This window comes from Temnothorax longispinosus, chromosome 10, assembly GCF_030848805.1.
Source record: "Temnothorax longispinosus isolate EJ_2023e chromosome 10, Tlon_JGU_v1, whole genome shotgun sequence".
NCBI classification, from domain to species: Eukaryota; Metazoa; Arthropoda; class Insecta; order Hymenoptera; family Formicidae; genus Temnothorax; species Temnothorax longispinosus.
Window position 1 is genome coordinate 15509580 of NC_092367.1, and position 26253 is coordinate 15535832.

The following is a 26253-nucleotide window of genomic DNA, read 5'->3' on the forward strand; positions in this document are numbered from 1 at the left end:
AAAGTGTCCGCATTTGTTCCAGTTTTTTTTTTATAAGATCACGAAATTTTTCTCGTCAGGGCCAACCAAAATAGAGGATATAGATTTTCTCGTCGAGATATCACAGGTAAAATGGCCGACGCATTCGTGATCTTCGGAAATATGTATGTAACGCTTCCGTGTCATAAATAATAAATGCCGAGTGTCGCGTGGTGAGGCGAAGGTTTCGTTCATCGACGCAATAATTATTCATACAGCAAAACCATTGGATTTTATTCATGGCACTTTGGAGAGGGTCTGCACTTTCTCGTACACCCAGTCGTACGTTTGAATGGCGTACGACTGCGTCGTGTCGAACGCCCATATGGCGTAATTACGGAGACTTTCCGGGCTGAGCTTGCCCCTGAAAAGAGAGAAAAAAAAAGGTCACGGTCGGGTACTCGATTATACAGCTTTCGCATAACGTATAAGCGCACTTACACAAAGACATTCTTCTCCAGCCACTGTATCGACGCGTTGGAATGTTCAACAACTTTCTCTCCAAGCATAATGAAGGAAACTTTCACGAACTCTACTCCCTGAATACTTCGAGATTTAATTTGCTCCAAGATCCCCGGAGCGTAATGCTCGATCTGTGCAGAAGAAAAATAGATCACGTTACAAAGTGTGTTTTACATCGAAGAGTTGTGTTCGATAAAAATATCTGAGATCTGTCATTACACTTACCGTATCCCGAACTATAGGTACATTCCTCTCGACGTATGCCGCAGCATTGTTGTACTGTTTAATCGAAATATTTCTTACTACAATGCAGACATCGCCAGTTAATTTAATGTACGGTGTACACCAGTCTACAACGGCTTTGTAATATTCCGGCGAGCTATCCTTAATTGCTTTGTGTCCTGCAGACCAATATAACTTTAGAGTAGTCCACGCCTTTTCTACATGTGTCAATATTCCGCTAGTTTTCAAGAACTTTCCAACTTGGGACGCTACAATACATAAACAGCCAATAAGTACAATAAAGTATAACGAAACATTCATATCGCCAATTTGGTTAGAAGAGCGATTAGAGAGGCGGTGATGTCGATGGGCTTATGGTGATGCTTTATGACAATGTGTTGTTAGTGAACTATTGGCCTAGTTTACACAGTGCGATCTGATCGCGACCTGACCTATGCCCTGACCTACAATAGGCTTCTAAATAAAACGTTTACACCATGTAGACCTATGATACTTTTGGGTCGAATATATGTAAAAATTATCTATTGGTACACTCTCTGCACTTTAGGCGATCTTTAGGTCACCTGCGTTTACACGCGTTACGTCATGTGGCCTAATTTAGGTCAGGGCACGCGAAAAAGAGACCTGACCCAAGCGAGGTCGCAACTGTTTACATCGTCGCGACCTATCGTGTTTGGGTTGAATATAAGGTATAGGTCGCGGCCTAAACGCACGGTGTAAACTAGGCCATATCTACTATTTGACGTGTTGTTCCGTCACAAGGCAAGATGATGACTCTCCCTGAATGACGACGTTACATTATGACAAAATATTTGAATCCCAATTGAAGCACAGAAACGAAAAGTATATAAGGAAATGTAAAATGATTGGAATGACAAGCTGACGTGAAATGAGAAGCGAGCAGAATGATGAAGTATCTTATTCACAGAGAGCTCTTACCCTCGAAAGAACCATGTTTCTGTGTGTCGTACGCTACAATCGCACCGATCAGCAGCAGTAAAAAGAAACTGGCAGATCTCCATGGAAAGCCGCGTTTGGATTTGGAGGACGTCATTTTCTTCAGTAGTGCCTGGAAAGAACGAACGATGTAAGGCAAGGTTTCTCAGCAATGCTTTCTATCCCTGCCCGAACGTTGAACAAAAACAATCATACTATCGCTTCTGTCGTCACGAAAATCTCGCGTGCACGCGTCCAACTGAATTACTCGCGCCGCCGGATTCTCTATTCGTTTATAATAATATCAAACAAAGACGTGTGTCAACAACAGAGTCGAATCACAGAAATCACGGTTCCGGTACATGTCCGCACAACGCACGGACGACACACCGAGTATCTCGCGCACCTTGTCTCGGGTCGGGAGGACTTTGAGATCGCGTGCGACCAATTAACGACGTGTTATCCGCGGCGATCCCGATCGATGGCTACGCGCGGAATCGCCTCGTCATCGCTGGACGCGCGGAGGGAAAACTTTCCGCGATTCGCGAGCGATCTCCCGCGGAGATCACCAGATCACCTCCGTCGCACACGCACAATACACACACGCACGCGCGCGCGGACGCGATAAAACCCTCTTACCTGCGGAAAATCAGGGGGACGCGTTCACTCGCGCGCGGGTAAGCGTGTTTTCCTCGCCGTGCTCCAGAAGGATCGAGCGGGGCGGGGGGAGGAAGGGAGGGAAAAACGGAGCCGCGCGTGCCGTGCGAGCGGTGCCAATGTCGTCACTCCGACCGGGAGTGACGCGAGGGGGGACGACGGCGATCAATAACCGCGTACGCTCCCGAAAACGGATGGCCGGTTGCCTTAACCTGACGACGCTGGCCGCTCGATCGTGCGCGAATCGCCGCGAGGCCGAAAAACGCGGAGAGCCGGCGCACCGCCGCGGCGTCGAAAAATCCCGTTAGGAATTCCGGTAATGCGCGCCCGAAACCGCTTCCGCGCGCGCGGGGCCAGCTCTTCCCCCTTTTTTCTCTCGCTTGCGGCGCGGAAGAAATCTGGGTCTCGGGCAAGGACAGGCACGCTCGAAAAAAAAAGCGGATAACGATCCCATTGAGACCCGACCAGGTTGCGTAAACACGACGGGGGGAGGGAGAGGGGGGCGTATATTATCGTTTTTTTACTGATTAGAATTGACAGTTGTTGACAGTTTTGTTTACCGCCGCTTTTCCGGGGTCCGAAGTCGATTCTGGAGAAGTCGGTCCTCTTCGCCGAGTCGCGCCAAGCGGAGCGACGACGCGTCTCGCATGGACGTCGAGATATATCGTGAGAGAGCGCGAGAGGAGACACGCGAGCGTAGGGGAGAGAAAAAAAAGAAATTCGATTCTACAACAGGCGTTCACGGAATTTACGGCTCTCTGTTCTGTCGCTGATTCGCTGATGATATACGTACATGCGCGTGACCAAGGGGAAGGTCTAGGAACGACCGCGCGCTGCGTAGAATATCGCACACTGACGGAGACTGCGACGCGCGCAATTGCGAGCTTTAATCTACCGACGGCGTTGTTACACGAGGCGGACCGGTCAACTGTCAAGCCTGTTATCGAGCGTTATTGATAACGGATCTCTCGCCCGGACCCGGTTCGCTTTAATTAAAGTTTTAATCTTGTTTAACGTCGTGAAGAAAGAAGTGAGATTGGTCTTTATTATCTTGGGTTTTTTCTCTTCTTTTTAGAAGACTATGCAGAAGACTATTCTTCACGCGTACGCGTTTGCGTATAAAAGTTGAAAAGAAGTTCAATCTAGAGGCAATGATTGGATGATGTTATAGAGAATGTCCATACATACATGTATATGTATGTTAGAGGAAAAGAATCGTATCTCCAGTTTTTGTCAAAATGGAGTTAATACATTTTTCAATATAACAGAAGCTCAAATTGTATAATAATGGTAAAGGCGTCTTATGTCTATTATTACTGGTTTCTAAGATACAATGTTCAGAAAAAGTCGTATTAAAAATTTTCACAGTGCCTTAATTTTGGTCAGGTACAGCGTGTTATTGTACTATTAAACGTATCAGTTAAACTATTTTATTAAAAACTTATAGCGAATTCGGGCGCTTGCACTAGTGCACACTGAGTGCGCACTAAGGCTTGTTTATAATCTACTCTTATATTTAAAATCGCTTAAATACACATTTAAAAACTTTTAAGCCAATAAAACAATTTATAATATCTATATGGATGCTGTACAAATCATTTTATAGACTAAAAAGTATTTAAGATGATCTGTAAATATAATTCGCCCGAATTCGCTATTAATAAATAAAGTTACTACTTTTATTTTATAATATCAAAAATTTTCACAGTGCCTTTAATTTTGGTCAGATACAGCGGGTTATTGTACTATTAAACGTATCAGTTAAACTATGTTATTAAAAACTTAAGAAATAAAGTTACTACTTTTATTTTATATCTAAAAAAGTATACGTCATTTCTCTATTAAAAATTTTAAACCTTGTTTTCTTGAAATGGTCAAAAAATTTACGATCCTTTACCTCTAAGATACAGATATATATCTATCTTTATAATACATAATTGTGGCAATAGAATCGAAAATTGCGGGATAGGAAGCGCGAGATTCCCGAGACTCGCGTGATCGGCGAAGGTCTAGGAATTCACCGAAAGAAATGCTTTCTAAGTTTAATTACCCGTGACTGCCCGTTCGCGCGTCGGAGCGGATAAATTTTCCATTCACGAGCTCACGAAAGTGTTGCCTCGGGCATCGCGGGAACACATATGATATGTCACATTAAATGCGATACGTGCAAGTTATGTTTGTTACCTCGTTGCGCACGCGATCATTGTCATGGGCGGAGTCGCATTGTTAGAGAGGAATGTCGCGCTTCGAGTTTTACGACGCAACTGGATCTAACGATCAGTTGGGCCCAATAATTATATAGTAATTTTTTCTCGCCTGTCATCTCTGACATTTACCGTTTAGGTCTGTAAGCCTTTGTAAACGAGATACATGCGATTCTTAATGAAATACATTTTTTTTCTGCACGATTCTTATTACATAAGATAATGGAAGAAATATTTCCTATCGAATTCACCCGTTTGGTAAAACAGTAATCAAGTTTGTACATCTCAGGCGACGATGGGCAAATAAGTTTCTCTCGGTGAATAACACCGATATAGCACATGGTTATTGCTTAAAAGTATGTCGGTCTTTTTACTCTCTGTAAGAGATAAGCGTGTTATAACAGATATTTAAGTATATTGAAATGAAAGCGAAACGTAAACGTGATATGTTATCAGACGATACGTTTCGATATATTATCAGGTGATAATTATTTACGATGATAATATGTTTTATGTAACCGCAATTGTCATAAATATGTGCGTTATAATGCGACCGCATCCTTCAATATAATTAAAAATTTTAAATATAAATTTATTTATACTGTACTCTGAAACACGAATTTTATTTTCTTGTTTTCCTTCCTTTACTTCACACATCCTGATAAAATTTCATTATAAAAATGTGTAAGGGAGAAAACTCACCTGAGACGTTTTCTTGCATGTGAGCGCCAGGTTTTCGTCTTTGGCCTTTTTCCACTTTTCACTATTGTTTTGGATAGTTGCGAGGGTTTCTTTGAAATGCTTAGTTTTGAACTGCGTTTTTAACCTAGCTTCAAAATTACAACCTGTAAAAACACAAATTTTTATATTTTTTTATTTTGCATGAATATATCTATTTTAGCACGTGAGAAAAGCGCGAGTGCTTACTAATATCTGATAAAAGAAGACTGGACGGGTATAAATGCTTGGTGTAAATGGAACTCCAAATAGTGAAGCAAAGAGGTTCCGTGACAAGACAGTCCGTGAGAGCCTCAATCAACTCGTGCCTGTAGTTCGGATCCGATTTCTGCGACACTTTCCCCATTAACATTTCAAACAATTTCGTGTAGCATATGTCCTTGTTCCTGAACAGTATCGACTGCAAAAGATATATCGACGTTATTGATCTCGCTGACGCGTACCGAGGTGTATCGCCAAGTTGAACATGCGTGTTACATATCGTTTTTACGATTAATTAAAATACGACGCGCTCTTAAAACTCACGCTTGCGTTACTTACTCTCAACTTGTCGATACTCGCTCCAAGGGCGAAATTCGTGGATACAATGTTTTGGAACCTTTGAGAATAGATATCCGTGATGATGCTCAGGTACAGATCCAAACTGAGATCGTGGACGTTGTCATGGCCGTGCCAGAAGACGAGATCGCTGAGGATTTCCACGACGTAGTTGGCGTAGCCCTTCGTCTCCAGCATCGGTGACATTACCTCGTGCCAAATCTTCAAGCCGACCGCAAGATTCTTCTGGCCGGCCTGCGACCAGGCCCACAACAGGGACAGTCCAACGTTTTTCCTGTTCTCATAGGAGTTCCTTATGTTGATCAGTTTGGGAATGTTGGCGGCGGTCATCTCGGGATTTAAATGCGCTAGCAGCTGTAAAAATATCTTGTGACCGACGACGGGGAGTCCCTTGACCATGTCGGTGGCCATCGCCGTGAGAGTGTTCTCGTAAAAAATTTGTATGGTCTGCTGGCCGGCCATCTCCACCGCTCGCTCCAATATGGAAGAGATCGCCTTAGGTACTAAACTTAACGGGTAATCCTTGTATTTTCCTGAGAGTATCGTATCTTCCTTGATGATGGGTATTTTAATGTTGAGGAAGGCATCGAGCTCCTTCAGCCAGAGTAAGGGAGCCTCGGGAAATCTTACTTGCGCAGTGGCCAGAAGTTCATCGAGCTCCTCCGGATTAATCTGCGTGCGTTGTTAAAGAATTAATTAATAATATGCCGAATTAACTCCATGTTTCCATGAAACCATAGCAATTTGAAATAAAACGGAATTATAATTTATATTTTTCTTAAATATGCATACGATATATGTATCTGTACTTTAGAAATAAAGAATCATATCTCCATTATTATGAATTTAGAGAGAACAAAGTTTAAAGTTTTAAATAAGGAAATATTAGTATATTTTTTTAGTTATAAAATAAAAGTAGCAACTTGATTTATTGAGTTCTTAATAAAGTAATTTAACTGACATGTTTAATAGTACAACTGCTAATAACAGCTAGATTTGACCAAATTAAGGCACTATGAACATTTTCAATAAAACTTTTTCTAAACGTTATATCTTAGGAACTAGTAATAATCGACATAATAGACATTATACAATTCAAACTCTTGATACATTGTAAAATATATAATGCATTAACTCCATTTTGACTAAAACTGGACATATAATTCTTTATCTCTAAGAAATAGGATATATACATATATATATATATATATATATATATATATATATATATATATATATATATATAAATATGCATATAAAAAGAGATTAACAGCAAATATCTCCCGTCAAACTCTAAAGCTAGAGAGTCTTACCGCGTTCAATGCATCCTTAATGGTTTTTGGAGGTTTCTCTTTTGGAGGTTGCTCTTGTTTCTTCTTCTCAACATGCTGCTGCTGCTTCTGCTGTTGCTTTTTCCTCTCCTCATTCTCCTTTGTCTTATGCTCTTTCCCCTGCGTCTTGGCAGGCTTCTTATTCTCCTTGTTTCCATCTAGGTTGTCGTACAGGGTCTTTACTTGACTTAACGGCACTAAAATCACATACATATTAGGTCAGATGTATAACTTTCTTGACGCAGGAGTAAAAAGTTAAGTAAAAAATTAAGTATAAATAAGTAAGGAGCTGCCTATTTGCAAGACAGCTCCAAGTTGAGATAAATTATCCTTTAGGCTTGCAAGATAACTCCAGAGGGATGATTTACCGCAGACTACAAGTATTTCTGCGCCGCATTATTCTGTAGCTGCAGTCCATTTTATGCTACAAATGCTTCGAAGCATTTTTTTTCTTCTTTCTTTCAGAAGAAAGAAGACGAGGAAGAACGCTTCAAAGCATTTATAGCATGAAATGGACCGCAGCCTGTATCAAAAAAGGAATTGACTGCAGAACGAGGGTCGCAAAGTGCACACACTCCAGTACCATATTGCGACCCTCTCTTCACGCATTTCACGCGCGATTCAGACAGGTCGGACGATCACTCGGGGTCACATCGTTCTCCCGGCGATACGTCGCTGACGAATCGACGAAGTTTCGGAGAATTGGAGCGGAAGCTAGGAAGGCTACTCGCCCGGGGGAGTAAAAAGCGGGCCAGGTTATGACAGGCGACTCACAGAAGTCCTCGACCTTCGGCGCGTTCTCGATGAACTTCTTCTTCTCGGCCTTCGTCAGCTTGGTCGACTTGTCGTTGCTCCTGTCCTTCTTCCTGCTGACCAGCTCCCAGCTGCCGGACGACATTTCGCGGCGAAAACTGGTGCAAACGTAAACGCGATCAACGACAGAGCAACACACACACACACACGCGCACACAAACGCGCGCGCACGCACCAAGTGACAGAGAGAGAGAGAGAGAGAGAGAAAGAAAGAGCGCGCGAGAGAGAAAGAAAGAGAAAGAGAGATAACAAGCTGCTCGGAAGGCACTGAAGTTGGCTGGAGAACGGCGCAACTGGAGTTACTGGAGCATACACACAATGTGCGTCGCGTCGATCGGTCTCGTTGGCGAGGTGTCAAGTCACAACAGTGGTACGTGGTAGCGCATGCGCGCTCGCGCAACTGCCACGCGCAGTGCGCTGAGTGCGCACCGGCGAGTTCGCACTCGTACCGCCGCCCGCCGCTTTCACGCGCCACGTACTTATTTGTTTTCCTGCTTTCTCCCTCCGAGAACCGAGCGTGAGAGAGCACGATCCAGGAAGAGGCTCGAGAATGCACACGCTTGCGTTTCAGGAACAAAAAAAAAAAAGAAATAAGAATGAGAATGTGCCGCGAACGAGGAAGCGCGCGGACGCGGAGTACGCGGATATAAAATTGTATTTTGTAGATTTTGCACATTACATGGATACAAAAGTTTCGTTATATTCTTCCTAATGGTCGTTATCTGACCTTGTTATCAGGCCGAGCTGTCTGTATATATAGTTGTATTTGTATATAGTAAATTGGGTGGCAGTGTGGTCTTGTGGTAAAGCGCCAGACTCGTAATCCCGAGGAACCGAGTTCGAGTCCACCTGATCACAGGAATTTTTATATTCCAAACTGCACCCCCCGCACGAGTGGGGCTCGTGCGGAGAAACTGGGCTATCTTTCGCAGAGGAGACATTAAATTTGAAATTGGTCATTCATCAAGCTTTGAGGAGCTTGAGAGTTTTGGGTCAATGCCTGTATAGTTATGATTATAACAAACGAATTGTCCTTTGTTCGGTAATATTCCAAATATTGAAAAGGGACTCTGGATGTCCATTCGCCTTGACACTGGTACTCCAGGCATAACTTATCTCAAAAGTTATGCCTGGAGATGTACCAGGGTCAAGGCGAATGACCATCAAGAGTCCCTTTTTAATATTTGGAATATCTTCCTGTTCTCTCAAATCTGGTTTTTTAAGCCATGTTGAGGCGTCAGTTTTTACGATTGATCCATATATGGATCCCGCAGCATTCGCATTAGGATCGGAACATTCACGTTGCAATGACATTCACCTGCAACGTTTATGCCAATAATTTTTTTTTTATGTAAATGAAAGATCAAGGAGATGAAAAAATATATTTAAATACTCGATTTACGTTTGTTTCATGGATAACTAGATAACGGATCTAATTAAGATTATATTCTGTTAAGTCTAAATAATAAAAATAATAAATCCGATATTGGAATAATTTTAGATAAATTAATAAGAATTAATAGACTAGTTATAAAAAATATAGATAAATATATAAAGTGTAAATATATTTTATTTTTATTTTTATTTCAATGTGTCAGAACCAAAAAAGTTTGCATATGTTAAATAACAACACACAAAAACTCTAAACATATGTAAAGTAACTCGAATCTGTTTATTACTGTCTATTATGATTCTGTAGCGGATTCTGACATTATATTTGTGTAGATCGATCTTCTATGCGATTGAAGGATAGAATACAACTAATCTTGCAGAAATTTTAGATATAAATTTGAATTTGAATAGGAACGATTAAAACGGTATTTCATCATTTAATACATGGACGAAAAATACACCTTCAGGATATTCCAATTATTGCCAAGTAAAGGCAGTGCTCTAAGACCAGGAATATCCATTGTTGGCGAAGGTGTATTTTTAATTGTTTCGATCGGATGCCTTTTCGGCATCCGAAATTTTGGTAACCTATAACCTTAAATTAAGTGTCGGATCTTCCAAGAATCTCTTTAAAGAAAGCCATCTTTTTTCTTTATTTAAAAAAAAAAATTATAATTTCAACAAATGTAAGTCTTGAAAACATTGAAAGTTGAATTGAATATATAAAACTTCTCGCGAAACAATAGAAATTATACTGTATAGCACTGTATAAAATGTATTTATATAATATTATAATTGTATATTAATGATTTAAAACTCATATTAGGATTAGTGAAGATTACAGTTAATATTCATTAACATTCCTTCCACGTGTGGACTTCCAACAGAGCCTTAATTATCTCTCCAATATTAATTCATTAAGATTAATTTAAATTTTGGATTCAGAATTTGAATTTAAATTTTGTTGCTTGTTTTTGTTTAAGAAAACGTTTAAGAAAAATGCAAAAAATGTATAAAAATTGCCAAGAGGGAAAAAGATTGGATCAAAGACAAATTGGAAATTTTGCTTTAAGCACAAACGTGCTTAATCGAATCAATTGCCAATTAATATTCCTTTTAACTCTTAAGGCCCCCGCACAATGAAAAATACAAAGAACAGATATTAGCGATTAGAAATAAGAAATCAGGAATAAAGGCGACTTCCGACAGGTTAAAAATTTATTGCCCGTGTTATTTCCTGTTTCTGTTGCCTGTATTTTTCATCGTGCGCTCAACTTTATTTTTGATTCTTTAGTCCTAATCGCTAATATATCTGTTCCTTGTCCCTTACATTTTTCATCGTGCGGCGGCCTTTAAAACTAGAAAAAGATAAAAAGTAAAGGCCATTGCACGTAACAAAGTTTTAGTCATAATCGTAAGGCCGTAAGAAAATAGACCAATCACAGTCAATTATTCTTCGAGCGCGAGGAGAATAATCGACTGTGATTGGTCTATTTAAGGCCTTACGATTATGACTAAAACTTTGTTACGTGTAATGGCCTTAAGTTAAACCGAGATTAAAATTAATCTACATTGTTAGAAATATAAGTCGTGCGCTCGATTGACGTCGTCCCCGAAGTCTCGATCTTCGAATTCGAATTCGGATTCGCGCTTTTCCGTCTCCCGCGGATGACTTCCGGCTCCTGGCGCTTCGGCCGCCTGCCGCGCGACGGCGGCACCGCGTCGCTGCGTCGCGCAGTTGCGCCGTGACACCCGTGTGTGACGTACTCCGTACAGTCCGTACACACATACGTGCATACGCATACGCGATCGCCCCTGCGATAGGGTTTGAATCAGCGAGAGAGTGTGTCGACTGTCGCGTGCCGCGCCGAAGCTCGCGAACGAACGACGGACGACGACGGCGATCATCATCATCATCGGCGCCGTTGTTTCCCCGATGCGTGCGACGACGCGCGCGTGCTGAGGACGTCCGCGTCGCCCGACGACAACGCGTGTGCGGGTAACCCGCGACTTTCATGCCCAGGTGACCCCCGCGCGGCCACGGACTTTCTCCAACCTGGTTGCGGCGACGGCGACGGTGCGCGCGATCAGCCGACCCCCACGGGAAGCGAACAGGCGCGATTCGCCACGTCGTCCCCGTCCACGTCGCCGTCGGCGACGACGTCGTGAGAGGAGGCTCTCCGCCGTAGCGCAGGTAGCGGATCCCGTTTTTTTGTTAGGTTAACTCGCGGCACGACGCCGCGACGCTTAATCGGGTGGGGGCACTAATTAGGGAATGGATGGAGAGAGGAGAGAAAGAGAGGAGAGAGAGAGGAGAGAGAAAAGAGAGAGAGAGAGAGAGACAACGCGCGCGTCGTTACCGTTAGTCAGAATTAGGATTGTCGGAGCACGCGTGCCCCACGCTTGATCCCTGGGATATCGTGTCGGGATATCCGGAGCCGGTTTCCTGGATTGTTATTTCACCTGTGGAACATCGCCAGTTACGTTTTATTTCATCCGCCGCGCACCCTTCGTCGTCTGTCTCGTTTGGTTCCAGAATATTCTGACGAGAGAGAATCTTGTACAACCTGGTAAACAAGGATGTGTATCTCTTCTGCTCTGCCGAGCAGAACGCGCGCGTTTTCCTATCGGAGCAACTCAGAAGCGTCGAATATCTTTAAACTTGACGTCTTTAAATGTGACGTTTGTAGAATTGCCGCATTGGAAAGTGGAGCGGTTGTATTTACTTTCTCGTTGTCTTGCAGTTAAGCTCTTGGAGACGGAATGGGTAGCAGCGGCCAGCTCTACAGTCTGTCCTGGGGAGAGTTCAGTTCCTCTCTGGCCTCCGCGGTGCAGGTGTTGAGGGGAGACGGCGATCTGGTGGACGTTACCCTGGCCGCCGGCGGACGCAGCTTTCGCGCGCACAAGATTGTTCTCTGCGCGGCCAGTCCGTTCCTGTTGGACCTTTTAAAGGTTGCGTGTCGTCCTTCCGGCATGAGCGCGTAACGTGAAAGCGTTATCGCAGAAACTTACGGCAATGCACATTGTCCACAGAGTACGCCATGCCAGCATCCGGTGGTTATGCTTGCGGGAATCGGAGCGGATGATCTGGAGTCTTTGCTGGAATTTGTATACCGAGGAGAAGTGAGCGTCGAGCCGGCGCAGTTGCCTTCCTTGCTTCAGGCTGCCCATTGTCTGTGCATTCACGGATTGACAAAGCCAACTGTACTGACGGAGGTACGTTTCCTTTACATCTCGTTTTATTTACTTAAATAAAAATGAGGCAATTAATTTATTGTATGTGATTGTATATATTTAGAGCGGAGAAGAAGTTCCTGCGTCTGCGATACCAACGGCGACGAACGATGGAGTGTCGAGAGCGACGGGCAACTCGTATTATCCACTGAAACGCAGGAAAAAGAGGAGGAAGTCGTCGACGTCCTCCGCAAAGTGGCAATGTACTAGTAATACTACCGACAGCGAAAGCAGGCCTCTGGACGACAACAACAGAACAATGCCTTACGAAAATAAGGACGACGACACCATGGAAACCGATGACACAGGTAGCGTAAAGTTTTGCAAAGATTTTAAATCCCCTGTTAAATTAAGTTTATTTCTTAAATGAGGCACTGCAAGATTAGAACTGTGCGACGGATTTTGTAATTTTTTTCCTGCCTTTGAAATATTTCGTAATAAAATACCGTGTGACGAGAATATTTGTGTTCTATGTAATATGATTTGTCGGATGAATTTTCCTTATTTTATTAGTTCGAGATTTGCACGCTTATCGCAATTTTTGAGTTAATTTCTATAATTGCAAGATTTTAATTAAGCATGCAAGACAGCAATAATGAAACGGCAATTTCCACTTGTGTTTTGTGTCCGGTGTATTTACGTTTAACACGGTAGCCGTATCATAAAAACTATATACCAAAAATTTCACCGCCTGTGAGAGATTTCGTAGACATCTACGTAGGCCTTTTTTTCGTTTCAATTAAAACGGACACAAGCACAACCATCGATCGGGTTGAACTGCATTTCTGATTGGTCGTCCTCCAATTCGTTGGGGCGAGAGCGAGAGAGCGAGAGAGCGAAAGGGAGAGAGAGAGAGAGAGAAAGAGAAAGAGAGATGGAGAGAGAGAGAGAGAGAGGGGAAACAAATTCAAACCGAGCCAAAGCAACGTCAGTTCAGCCCCGTATGGTAACATTGTGTTTGTGTCTGTTAACAGCGGGCAACTGCCTGGTCGGAAACTACGCGAACAACCATCAGGGCGGCAGTCATTCACCGCTTCAAGACTCGCCCGTCGCGGACGATCATCAGGCGGCGCATCAGGAACAGGTTTCGGACGGCGAATCGCATCTGCATACGCTAATGCCGATGCAGTTGCACATACCGCAGTTCCACAGCTCCCTCAACATGGGCTTTCCGTCCGGTCTGGCGTCGTTATCCGGCTTAGCGAGCACCCAGACGGCGTCGAGCGGTGGCGCGAATCAGTCGAAGGCGCGCGGCGCCTCCGACTGCCCGGGCGTTTGCCCGCTTTGTGGCGCGACCCTGCGCCAGGCGAGAAATCTGCGCAGGCATCTGTTATCCTCGTGCAAGTACCGGTTCAACAACTCGGCGGCAACTACGATGGCGATGGCGGCAGCACAGAATTCCGACTCGACGGAGATCAAGACCGAGATCAAGACCGAGATCAAGACCGAGATCGAAGCGCCGGGCTACGATCAGTCATCGATGACGTATGGGACCGACAGCGGAAGTAACGACTGCGAACAGATAGTCTGCAATCCTACCCTACCCTCACCGACGTCGCACGAGAGCGTGGTATCGTCGCCGAACAGTATCCCGTCGCCGACGATCGCCAGATAAATTGTACAGGGAACGAACTCACCGGGAGTATCGAGACGAACACATTTTGTAGTTAATTTTCTTGCGGATTCCGTTTGTTGCTGATTGTGTTAACAGTGATGCGATACTCGAGATCGCGGTGGAGTGGTGAGTGACAACGTTACGCGCGAGGACAGAGAGGAGAGATAAAAGATATTTTGCATTGTATAGTTACATGATACATTTAAGCGAGCGGTTATTTGTAATTATTGGCGTACGCGTTATTTAACTAGGTCAGAAGTTCGGAGTATATATTTGCGCGTTTAATTTTATACAAGAATCTTCCACGTTAGTGTATAAGATCTACCCTAGGGTTAATTGCTGCAGGTTTAAGCGTAATGAATAAAGTCCTATCGTGAAATTATCATTATTCTTTTACCATCGATACTTATACGATAATCTGGATTTCGTGCGATTGTGCAATTCAACTTCGTCCACTGCGTTTATTTTATTTTGCCTATTTAATTCTCCCTCTTTTTTTTTACCATGGAATGGTCTAATAGCAGTACGTTTCTAAGAATACGGACTACCGTTTATCGAATACCATTTTATAACGAAACCGAGGAACTTCCAACAGCCCACCATGTGAAAATAATCGGCGCACATTCCTATTTTGTAACGCTCCGCCGCGTACGTGGACTGTTGACAATAGTACATATACAAAATCGCTATAGTATTTTAATTGAGAAAGAAATAAGATAACGGGTATAAAGTGTACTATCCAGTTTCTTTTCTTTTTCAATAAAGCGCAAACAAAATTACGTGATACTCTGTGCTGTCTTATTTTCCACAAAATACGATTGTGGTGTTATCTCAGCGTCACTTGAATTATCTCATCAATTTTTTTACCACACTAGAATGGATTATGTAGAAACGTGATGTCCGCGGTGAGATATTCCGATCCGACGACAAGTTTCACACAAGTCTGTCTAGATTCGAACTCGTTCTAGGGGACGGATCGTCGAAGGCACGCAGTCTGTCCGATCAGCCGGTGTCGTGTCCGCTGTGCGGCGCGATTCTGCGCCAATCGAGAAATCTCAGGAGGCACTTGGAGCTTCTGCACTTCGGTCTGGGCAACAGCGGCAAGTCCGGCATACACGCGAGGCATCGGCGCGTGGCAGCGGCGGCGGCGGCGGTGGCGGCGGCGGACAGGGCCAACGACTTCGGCCTGTCGTCTTTGGCGTGCGTTCGTCCCACCGTCAGGCTGGACTCGCACCTCGCCGCGAGGTCCTCCGAAGCCTCGGACTTTTCCATGATGACACCTTTGTCGATCGCCTCGTCCGTCAGTTCCGCTTCGAGCGTCAGTCTTCCAGGTGAATCGCAAGTTATTCACAAGTTCCTAGAATATTTTGTTTTCTGTAAATGTGCTTGTTATATACAAGCATATCATTTATCTCGTGTAAATTTCTGAATTCAAACGCAATTATACAGAGAAAAATATTTCCTGGATAAAGAGAGAAAGAGAGAGAGAGAGAGAGAGTGCGTGAGTGAGTGATAGAATTATCTGGATAAAGATTTCCTCGTGCATAAAATGTTTATAAAATGTTTGAAGGATAATTGCTGCTAACGAGCTCATTGGTCGTAAACCATATTGATTCGACGGAGAAATGTTATACAATGGCATTAAAATTTTAATGTTACGCTTCACGCGCATTGTATATGATGTACGCGAATATTATCGAAAGATTAACGGATGCGTCGAATGCGTTATCGCTCTCTCAACTAAAGCGATTACACCCCGAACATATTCACGCGAATTGCAAGTCCCTCCTTTACGCGGGTATAAATTCTGTACCGCGCGATTATAAACACCGATAATTATCAATGTTTTGCAAGAACGCGCTTGCGACTGGGATATTCGCGATGGGATTTATTATACCATCGCGATTAATCCTCGTAGTAATTATAAGTTTCATGTTTGTCTAAAAACGATATATATATATACATATATATACACATCACGGGATATTCGATGGAAATAAAAGTAAAATATAAATATTTTACTTTTATTTCCATTTCACGTTATCATGAATGACATGCAATCGTGATATTTTGACTCTCAAGATACTAACTAATTAATTATATCATTATTCATAAAATGTTTACCCTTGCGATGAATATAGCAAATCTGAAATTCTCCTTTTTTCATTTTTTCCCTCAGCATACACACATTTTATAATTAATTTAGAATTTTAATTCCCTTACATGCATACGCTTATTATAATGTATATAGACAACGATGTCGAGACCTCGTTACCTAATAATGTCAGCAAAACTTAGATCTCTATGGTGTCCATAGGGAATCTGATGGGTACGAGCTCAAGTCTATTGGGTTCCGGCGATCAAAACGGACATCCGCTGTCGGGATCCACTCCGGCCACGTGCAGCACCGCATCTATGGTACCTCCGACCAACGGGATCTACTCCTCGGACGGCGGTCCCAGTATGCTGAGCTGCCTGCTACCGTCGTTGCCCACTTTACCGTCCTTTTCCGCGTCTCATGATGTGTTCCGACACGGCGAGATGTTGCGCGCGGGGATCGCCTACCACGATTCCTCCCGACAGCACGTCAGACACATGCAGCGCACGGACGTCACCTAATTTCGTAAACTCCGCGGAAAAAGCGAAACCAAGGACGACAGTATCAACGGAACACTGAATAGACTCCACTAAGTGTAGACTTAGCTTTATCAAAGTATGAATATTTAACGCGATGTGGTAATGGACGGGTATTGAAAATGGCATTAAAAATGTCGCTGAAACGCGGCGAGATAGCGGATAAAATAGTTCGACGAGTGTAATGATGATTAGCAACGATGTGTTGTATTAGGAATTTTTTTACTCGGTGCTATGTACACGAATTCAAATATGTACGATCTATAAATAATAAATTGTTTAGTAATAATAAATATAATACATTTGCTTTCGTATTTTTCTAGCTATGGATATGTGAACGCAAGTATTTTCTTTAGAAAAGGTTTTATTGAAAATACTATAAAGGAAAATAAGAAATAAAAAATCAGGTCCATTCAAATATATCATAAGTTACAAGTGTTTTTATAATCGTTATTTGCACGAGATTTATTTTGAAAAAATATTACGAAGTCGATATCCCTGCCGAGAAATAAAATTATCTTGTTCGTTTTGGAACATCGAAAAATTTGCAGTTCTATCTTTTGTGCTAACTACATTTATGATTATTCTTGGAGATTGCTCACGTATCGTTTTTAATCATTCCGAATTAATATTTTCATGAAGATATTATTTAATGCAATGTGATATTATTTAAGTCACCGAGCCGAGAGAAGAGGTAGAACTTTTCCTTTATGAAGATCGAACTCAAAGAGCTTGAAGAGAAGAGATCGTTATCGTTTACATCCTCTTCCTGAAGGAAATTTTTTTTACTCTGCGCATCGACTAGTGCGCAACTATGAGATCATAATCATGATCTTCAAGATCCAAGACGATCGTTGAGATCATAATCAGATGATTAGATTCATCTCTTCGTGAGGTTTGCTGTGTCCCAGAATGAATGGCCAATTTCTTCTGGAGATCCTCTCGAGTTCGCCTTCCAGGAGCTTCACCAGGTCATCGAAATATCTCAAGTCGTGAACGTCTTCCAGCAACCTCGTTGTGTCACCCAGCAAATTGATCGCCTTCTTTTCGTCGCACTGTAAAATTCATAAGACGTATGAATATTGTATAACGACGGTTTTAGGAACGGAAACGGAATGTCGAGATGCAAATGAGATAAGCTTTTCCTTTAGCACTTTGAATATACTTCTCGATAGACTTCCAATCCGTTGCTTAATTACGAAGGTGTTTAATATCTATCAAAAATTAAAAAGTTGCCACTTCTCTAAAAATCTCCACTGATGAAGATTCAATTCTGCATTAAATCAAAAGCTTGCTATCCATATTTAATGCAATCAATATGTATAATAAAATGCAATCAGTACAGTATATATAAACTACCTCTGCAGTTTTTGTATCTTCGCAATAGTATATTCATTTACATTGATTTTTTCGAGAAACTGATAATATATAACTATTTGAGTCTTTGCACTAAGATTTTAATTTCGATGAGAGCCGAGGACGAGACGTTTACCTGAAAGTTTGTACGTAAACCGCATATATCTCCCTGGATCTCTTTATTGGCGAGCTGCAGCCGTTCTATTCTATCGCGGAGATGGCGTACCCAATTATTCGGATCGTCGGGAACCGCCGGTGCTTCCACGTCCGTTTCAATGGTCAGAGCCAGCCTGGTTAATTGATCGTGAGAAGACGTGCCGTCGCAGAATCGATCCTCCTCCTTCAGGAGAGCCGTCGCCCTTCCCGGATCGTTCCGAAGACCTTCGAGGATAGATGCTACTTCATTGATGACCAAACCTCGATTCTGCGGCATAATTTATACTATTTAGTCTACGGACAAACAGTACGATTAAATAATTAATTTTACGCAGAATAAAAATCTTGTATCTTTCGTAATGCGAAAGAGCGTACGTTTGCGAAATTCGCGGCGTGATCACTCGACGCGATCGCCAGCTCGTCGCAGAGGCACATTGGCGTGTTTTGCGCGTCGCTCTGGGTCTCCAGGCTCCAATCGTAACTCTGGATACCGGAAGTGTCCTCCAGGGAGGACGACCTTCTGCTGGCTGGACCTTTACAGTCGTCCCAAGTGGAGTTCAATCTGTTGTAACTCGATCTGCTGCTGTCGACCGTCTTCGTACTTAGCACCCCGCAGTCTTCGTCGGTCGAAGGGTCATCGTTTGATTTCACTGACACGTTAAAATCATCGGTGACCCATTGTCGGCGCTCGGAGATGGGCGAGAAAATCGCGTATGTCCTCATCAGATCCGCGCCCGGTAAGTTCAGAAGTGTCCTCGGCTGCGTCGCACCTGTGTTCGTGATTTTGTATTCATTTTACATTGTGTATTCGCCTGCGTTAATCGTATTTGTCTAAGTTTCGATAAGATACATTTCGGAAAGAAAATAAAAATGCGGGGTAAAATATTGATTTTTGCAAGTCTATAGAAGTCTCGTCGGGCTGTAAAGAAATTAGCACGCGGAGCGTTAAAGTTAACGTTTCTTTTTTGTAGAAGTGACTTCTACAAAATGATATTGCTAAAAATGACTTCAAGTTTTTTCTTATTTTGACGATCTGGCTGAAAATTTGTGTGTAAACTCTTAAGCACTCGATTATGATAAAGAATAAAGTATTCAAGGATATATCAAGGTAAAATATCAAGATAAGATATTAAGTAATAACGATAAAGATTTTTTTATTCGACCTAACTGATCATTTTTATTAATTATAATCGTCAGCAAGTTTTTAACTTTAAATTCTTTGAACTTGCTAACGATTATATCAGTGATTTATAAAATCACTGTAAAGAATTTAAAAAAAGATGCTTATTATTAGCATCAAAAGTTACATCAATTGAGAAGGATGATCGAAACGTCGTGACTATATATTTAATATAGATAATTTTTATTATAATTAATAAAGATGGCCAGTTAAGTCAAATAAAGAAAATCTTTATTATTAATTATTAACTAGCGAAGTAAAAATGTCTGATTTGATTTAATTAAATAATAACATTATTCCCTACTTATATCCGTATAATTTTGCAACACCCACGCAGTTGGTGAAGAGACTGCAATGTCGATCGAGCTCGAGTTCGGGATGATCGCTCGAACCTCGGGGAGAGCCGTTTCCATTAACTTACTTCAGTCTCCTCGACACAGACTCAATCGAACCCTCGGATCGAGGCCGTTAGCGTGCCCGCAACAATGCTCGTGGCAGTTTCGCAGTCTCACGCCACTCCGGCATCTTTACTCGGCGGTAAGCGCCGAGCCACGATCCCGCGGGGACGAGGGAAACGGAGTAAATCCGATACGTCAAGCAACTCGATTCCGCGCATTGGTAAACCGCGAAACTTTATTAGGTCAGGTGCCGCCGTGGCCGACGAGTTTCCACGAGGTGGCTTTAACTCGGCGATCGGTTCGAAGGACCAAAAGCGCGACCCCCATCGCTTGCGCTTCCTTTCTCGAACTTATTCGATCGAACGAAAGGTAACGGGGACGAGGAAGGCAGAGGGAGAAACCTTAGATTTTGCGTACCGATCTGCCTGGAATCGATGAGACGGCTCGACCGTTTTCGGCAACGCCGGTACCTCCATTCTCCGCTCTCGTTCTCCAACGTGAATCTCATCTGGGAGAAGGTAAAGCGGCGAGGGGACGGTATGAGTATCCGGTATTCTTGCGATCTGATCAGTCTCTCCGGGGTGTAGCAGACGGGATTGATGCATGCCTCCTTGACGTTGCGCTCGCTGCCGGTTACGGTCGCGGGCGAACTGCTCTGCATGCCGAGAGAGACGGGGGTGGATCATTTATTAATCGCGCTTCTATCGTTCGGGGGTCTCAACGGGGCAGACGTGTGTCGTTAAGTCCTCCGCGACGTCGTATCGAACGTTTTACGACTCCGACAAACGCGAATGAAATATTGAAACAAAACAAAACAAAAAAAAGACAAGACAGGAAAGGAGATATTTGAGTCATTGAAGAGAAACTACGAAAACCGATAAATTCGTAAACTAATTTGCGGCAAAGCAATTGCGGCTTAAATGACGAGCGCTTGCATCTTGTGTTCGTATCTTTGCGTGTGCAAGTGATATCGATCAGTCGCGCGGAGAGATATCCGGCCCCTTTACATTTATTTGCTCAGTTATCTAATTAAGCCGGAGCCAGAGTCTCTTGTGGCCCGATAATCGGATTGGATACAATTCGTATAATACGCCGACATCGCGAAAGAGAAGAAAAAGGATCGGAGGAAATAGAACCGTACAAACAGAGATAAAAATCCACGCTTCGCTAGGTTGAAGTTGAAATGTATCGCACATGAAAATGCAGCCACGTGCGCGCATATATACGGAGATTGTGAGTGTGTGTGTGTGTGTGTGTGTGTGTTGTAACTAAACGAAATTTTCGTCGAAAGGAAAACATGAACAGGAAATTCGACGAGTGCAAAATTAAAGTGCGCTGCCGCGCTACATCCGGCGTTTATTAATTTAACAGCATCTGATAGTTCAAGTGAATGGCGACAGCGGTTATGTCCACGCGCGAGTAATATTTCAACCAGTCTGAACAGATATTTTAAAAACGTTGTTGAACGTCTCGGCTTTGTGCGTTGTTTCTTGAAGCTAAATTATTTAAATTACATTAACGAAGTTATTCCACGGAATTATATACGAAATCTTCGCGACGAGAGGAAGCAGAAAACTCATTTTCGTTTCCCATTTATTATTTAGATCGTTTAAAGTTTAATTACCCGGACAAATCGCAAATATTAATCTATTACATTAATATGCATCAATTAATGTTATTTTATTATTCCACGAGATTATACACGAAATTTTCGCGACGAGAGAAAGCAGAAAACTCATTCTCGTTCTCATTTATTATTTAGATCATTTTTGAAGTTCAATTACTCGGAGATAAATCACAAATATTAATCCATTACATTAATATCTATACATCTGTTAATATTATATTATTATTATCATTACACCTATATAAATACATACGTATATATATGTGTATGTGTGACTTTCTATAAAACGTTTCCCGAATCAAAACCGACGGTACGTCGAAGTTAAAGAGCCCTTCGTAAGCAGAAACTTAAACCCCGGGACATTTCATATATTAATAAATATAATGTCACACTCACCGTTTCCCTGGCGTCCCTCTCGATCAGATCGACATCGAGATCGTCTGGCGTGAACGAGATCAGCTCGATTTTCTCGCATATCCCGCTCTCCTCCTGCTCCTGATGCCTCGACACATCCCGCACGAAGCTGCAGCTACCCGAATCATTCGAGTCGATGCAGGACAGCATCGACGCCGACGATCCGGGTGATCGATGATTCTCGACGCGATACGATCTGGACGATACCGCGATCTCCCGATCGCTCAACCACCAGCCGAAAATCTCCTCGCCGCCGTCGTTGGGCGACGACGAGCCGTACTTGGCGGCGTCTCTTCCGTCCAGATAAAACATCGCCCGGCGATTCCTGACGTTTTCCAATCGACGTGGGGCGCGTGCAGATTTTACCGCCCCGGAAATTCCGCCTGCAAGCAAGACGGATTGACGTGCGGGAGAAATCGAGTTTCGCAGTAATTCCCGCAAACAGGAGCGCCTGAACGCCGGGCGGCGTTCAAGGCGCCCAAGCCGTGTCTCGGAGATTCGAGGACGACGAATCCTCGACGCGCGCACAATCCACGATTTGCCGATAATAAATTCTACACGATTTCGATTTGTCAACGACGAGCCTAGCGCGAGTTTCGACGATAAATCCGCGCTCTGACGAAGTCTTTGAAAACGGAAAATAACGTGGAAATTCCTCACGTTGCGCGCGGCGTAAGGAATAATAAGTAACGATGCTGTTGCGACGTAAAGGATGATTAATTAATGATAAATATATGATTTATATAAGATCTCAATTTTACATAAGATATAGATAAATTGACGATTTTATGACGAAAAATGCAAGCTTTTTGTAGTATCTCTCTCTCTCCTCATTCGAAAAACCTTTTTAATATATTGTGCAGATGAAACTACATATATATAGAGTTATATTATTCTTTTATTATTAATTTTATCCTTGTTTTGTTCTGCTCTCTTAATCATTCTGATCGAACTGAATTTACAAAGATAACGACAAAATGTACGAATGGTACGAGCTGCAATAAAGTTCGCGGTGTGTTAAACATTAAATCTTTTATGAGTCACGAAAACCGGCGACTGCGCGGTGTTTTACAGCTGGAAACTCATACAGCGTTTCAACTATCTTCGTTTATCTATGTAATGTCACTTAAGTATGCACTTAGTGTATGTGTACGCTGAATAAACGATGAAATTTTCACTTGTCCGAAATCTCACGCGCATCTCGCATACACAGATCTACAAAATTCAACAGCTGTTATTGATGCGTTTTATTATAGTGATACAATTACAAATCTTTTTCCTTTACGAGAGCCCAACTGTCGTAGTTATTTAAATTAACCAGAAGAATATTCTTTTATACAATTAACAATGATTTGCCGATACATTCACACTGAGAAAAAATATTTGTCAATCCCAGAAGAAATATTTAGTTCAATACGTTCAACTAAACATTTTAGTTAGTTAACTAAACATTAGTTGAATTAATTAATTCTTGATTAAAGAAACTAAATAAATTGATGAAACAACTAATGTTTAGTTAACTAACTAAAATGTTTAGTTGAACGTATTGGATTAAATATTTCTTGGGATTAACACTTTTTTTCTCAGTGCATTAGTTAGATTAGCTATTATATAAATTTAGTTATTGTTTAATTTAATTAGATATTATTTAAATTATTTTATTTCATTTTATTAACATTAAATATTTTTTAAATGTTTTATTTCGATCACATCACTGATTTTATATTACACAAAGAAAGAAAATATATTTCTTTCACTTAATAAAGAATGTATATAGCAAGTACGCAAAGTAATCTCGTTACAAGAGAAACGTTCAATAATATCACAATATCTTCTCACTAGCGATCGTGATAATTATTCGCAAGCTCTCTCATGATTATTAGGCAAGTGTAGAACCGACGAATCCTCTTAATTACGACGTAATTAATTTCCAGCGAGCCACACACTGGCGCTGACGATCGCGATCGACTGATCGGTCGACGAATCGAGCCGGTTTCCGCACTGAACTGCAGTCGATTCGCCGGCCGACGATTTTTCATCAGAACGCACGTGGTCGCGATCGCGCAGATATATACGCGGTCCGATCGACGCCGACGTAGGCGATCAGATCTCCCGGGATAAGATCGTGTTTAACGAACCGTGCTCCGATGACCACCGCGCGTCACGTTTCACGATCGCGACCGGAACCGCCGCGCCGATTGACCACTTAATGCTTAATGCGTCGTCAGCAAAGTCGGACGTCGACTGTGTCAGCGGTCACCCATTTCCTCGACCACCAGTCGTCATGGTGACTCTAATTTAATAATCCGTCATTTCCCGCTTTGCGTGTCGCACCTTTGCCAGCGACCCCGGCAGCCGCATCGACGAGCTCTGTTGAGGTTCTTCGCTCCTTTTTTTCTAGCTTCTTTTTTTTAAAGATTATTTCGATCGTGTGATTGTTCGCGAATTTCCCGGTCTTTCCGTATCGATCTTGCGGCGAATTAGAAAAATCTCACGTCAATTGTAAAAGCGATCGCGATTCGGGTGAATCCTCGCGAAAATTTTCATCTTGCCGCGCTTATAGGAAAAACGCCGTACACATTGAAAAGCAGGGTAATGCTCCGCGAAATAACTCCTTTCGAACGCGGTGAATAGAGTGACGTATTTTCAATGAATTTTACACGAAAAGCGTTTACGTTTCGAGCTAAGTAAAGAAAGTTCGGTTGAGCGAGCAATTTGAATTAAACGAGCTTGGTTTAGCGATTCGCCTTTGTTTGATGGGCCGTAAATGCCGTAATATGCTATCTATCATTTATGGTGTATAGGTATAAAAAGAAATTCAATTGCATCGAGGTCTAAACGATTTGAGTATAAGATTTTGTATAATCGTTCCTAATATTAACTAAAGAGTAGGTTTTCTAGTTCTTATTTCGCTTTGCCATACTCCTGCAACGAGCTGGTCTTTTCCATCGACCGCCACTTTCTCATGCACTTTGACTGAAACTAACGACACCACTATGTAGCTGATGTAGCACACTATTATTTTATTAACACATACATTGTAGATCTCAATCGGTTTATTACTCTATTTAGTCCGTTGCTCTTTCATCTCTTCAGAAGCATTTCTTCTTAACATACACGGAAAGAGCAATGTGGTTGCCTTAAAATTAATTTTAAACGACCAAGATTTTGCGATCGTTCCTAACTAAAGCACTTTGCCATGTTCTGTGACATATCAGCGATTCCGTCTTCACCGCTGATTGCTACTTTCTCATGCACTTTGATTGAAGATAACAACCTTCATATAATAGCACACTATTACTTAATCTCATCACATACAATATGGATTAAGAATCGGCATTATTTAGTCCGTTGCTCTTCAGAAGTCTCTTCGATCTCTTCATATCCTAATATACACGGAGAAAACAATTTGGTTTGCCTTAAAATTAATTTTAAACAACCAAGATTTTGTAATCGTCTTTAACTAAAGAACTTATATTCTTGTAATGTGTCAACAAGTTTGTCTTTTCCATCGACTGTCACTCAATTTCTCATGCACTTTGACCGAAGCTAACGACACCACCATATGTAGCCGTACTGCCGTAGTAACACACTATCATTTAGTTCATACATACGTTGTAGACCTTGATCGGTACAAACAATTTCAGCTTTTGCTCTTTGGCCTCTTCGAGATATCGATAACGATTACAGCCGAGTTGTTTTCGTCTATATATAGACATGCACCGTATCCCGGAATGTCGCGCGCGGCGCACTTTTACCGATCCTGCATCGTTATTTATTAGTATTTTCAGGAATGTTGGGCGGCAATAATGATAACCGTATATACATCATGCGTGCGATCGCGACGATTCCCGTCGACTGACAGGGAATGACGTGTCCGCGGGCTCTGTTTTGTATTCGCGATAACTCGCTGACCCGTGTGTGCCGTGATAATTTCAGCCGTGCCGAGTATTGACTGTTCGACTGTATACGTATGTGTGTATGTGTATACAATCGCGCATCGTCACGATGTTGCTAAACAGCCGCGAGCGAAGGCTCGTAAGCGTGCGCAAATAGCGCGATCAAAATTGCGTCGCGGTATAATTCGCTGGAGAGAATCGCCAGTGACAGAAAAACGACACCTCGAAAGTTTCAGTGAAAAGAAAAAGAAATCTTCAGAGACCTCGGAGAGAAATTAGGTTCTCTGAAGAGTCTCTAAAATTACCGTAGAAAAGACTTTTTCGAGAAGAGAATTCTTCGCGAACGAGAAGAATTCAAACGAGAGCCATGAAATCTTTAGTCGAGCAC

The 26253-nt window shown here is 42.4% G+C and overlaps 3 protein-coding genes across 15 annotated transcripts in view; 1 reads left to right on the forward strand and 2 right to left on the reverse strand.

Moving 5' to 3' along the window:
• Positions 1 to 224: 224 nt before the first annotated feature.
• Tmem214 (Transmembrane protein 214) lies at positions 225 to 8318 on the reverse strand. Its single transcript, XM_071789798.1, has 9 exons — positions 7922 to 8318; positions 7130 to 7344; positions 5799 to 6488; positions 5448 to 5658; positions 5223 to 5365; positions 1663 to 1792; positions 706 to 971; positions 460 to 611; positions 225 to 382 (listed from the first exon to the last, which is right to left on the reverse strand). Exons 1-9 carry the CDS (start codon positions 8043 to 8045, stop codon positions 256 to 258), a joined length of 2058 nt encoding a protein of 685 aa, XP_071645899.1. The 5' UTR covers positions 8046 to 8318; the 3' UTR covers positions 225 to 255.
• A 2761-nt stretch (positions 8319 to 11079) lies between these two features.
• Positions 11080 to 17133, forward strand: LOC139820966 (uncharacterized). Of its 4 annotated transcripts, XM_071791605.1 has the most exons (6): positions 11081 to 11546; positions 12097 to 12304; positions 12386 to 12568; positions 12651 to 12894; positions 15170 to 15532; positions 16519 to 17133. In XM_071791605.1, the coding sequence occupies exons 2-6, from the start codon at positions 12116 to 12118 to the stop codon at positions 16818 to 16820; spliced, it is 1281 nt and encodes a 426-aa protein (XP_071647706.1). In that variant the 5' UTR covers positions 11081 to 11546; positions 12097 to 12115; the 3' UTR covers positions 16821 to 17133. The 4 variants fall into 4 exon arrangements, with proteins under 4 accessions (XP_071647704.1, XP_071647706.1, XP_071647707.1 ...); XM_071791603.1 differs by lacking the exons at positions 15170 to 15532; positions 16519 to 17133 and adding an exon at positions 13342 to 14987 and having other exon boundaries at positions 11080 to 11546; XM_071791606.1 differs by lacking the exons at positions 15170 to 15532; positions 16519 to 17133 and adding an exon at positions 13561 to 14987.
• A 105-nt stretch (positions 17134 to 17238) lies between these two features.
• The window catches only part of LOC139820965 (uncharacterized), a 134575-nt gene continuing 125560 nt past the window's right edge, over positions 17239 to 26253 (reverse strand). For 2 of the 10 annotated variants that reach the window (XM_071791591.1, XM_071791592.1), the window contains 5 exons: positions 21949 to 22349; positions 20343 to 20580; positions 18723 to 19117; positions 18328 to 18615; positions 17239 to 17890 (listed from right to left, as the gene is read on the reverse strand). In XM_071791591.1, coding sequence (XP_071647692.1) covers positions 17702 to 17890; positions 18328 to 18615; positions 18723 to 19117; positions 20343 to 20580; positions 21949 to 22349 — 1511 coding nt within the window. In that variant the 3' untranslated portion in view covers positions 17239 to 17701. Of the gene's footprint in view, positions 17891 to 18327; positions 18616 to 18722; positions 19118 to 20342; positions 20581 to 21948; positions 22350 to 24104; positions 25880 to 26253 lie in introns of those variants that run through there. The other 8 variants (XM_071791593.1, XM_071791600.1, XM_071791599.1 and 5 more) reach the window with 8 other exon arrangements.

What these genes read in the sequence shown, in the direction of transcription:
- LOC139820966 (XM_071791603.1), top strand. Translation starts at nt 12,116, where the DNA reads ATGGGTAGCAGCGGCCAGCTCTACAGTCTGTCCTGGGGAGAGTTCAGT. An exon ending in AGCCAACTGTACTGACGGAG is followed by an intron (nt 12,569 to 12,650) that starts GTACGTTTCCTT and finishes GTATATATTTAG; the next exon opens with AGCGGAGAAGAAGTTCCTGC. An exon ending in CATGGAAACCGATGACACAG is followed by an intron (nt 12,895 to 13,341) that starts GTAGCGTAAAGT and finishes AACGGACACAAG; the next exon opens with CACAACCATCGATCGGGTTG.
- Tmem214 (XM_071789798.1), bottom strand. Translation starts at nt 8,045, where the DNA reads ATGTCGTCCGGCAGCTGGGAGCTGGTCAGCAGGAAGAAGGACAGGAGC. An exon ending in GCCGAAGGTCGAGGACTTCT is followed by an intron (nt 7,345 to 7,921) that starts GTGAGTCGCCTG and finishes ATGTGATTTTAG; the next exon opens with TGCCGTTAAGTCAAGTAAAG. An exon ending in TCTTCTTTTATCAGATATTA is followed by an intron (nt 5,366 to 5,447) that starts GTAAGCACTCGC and finishes GTGTTTTTACAG; the next exon opens with GTTGTAATTTTGAAGCTAGG.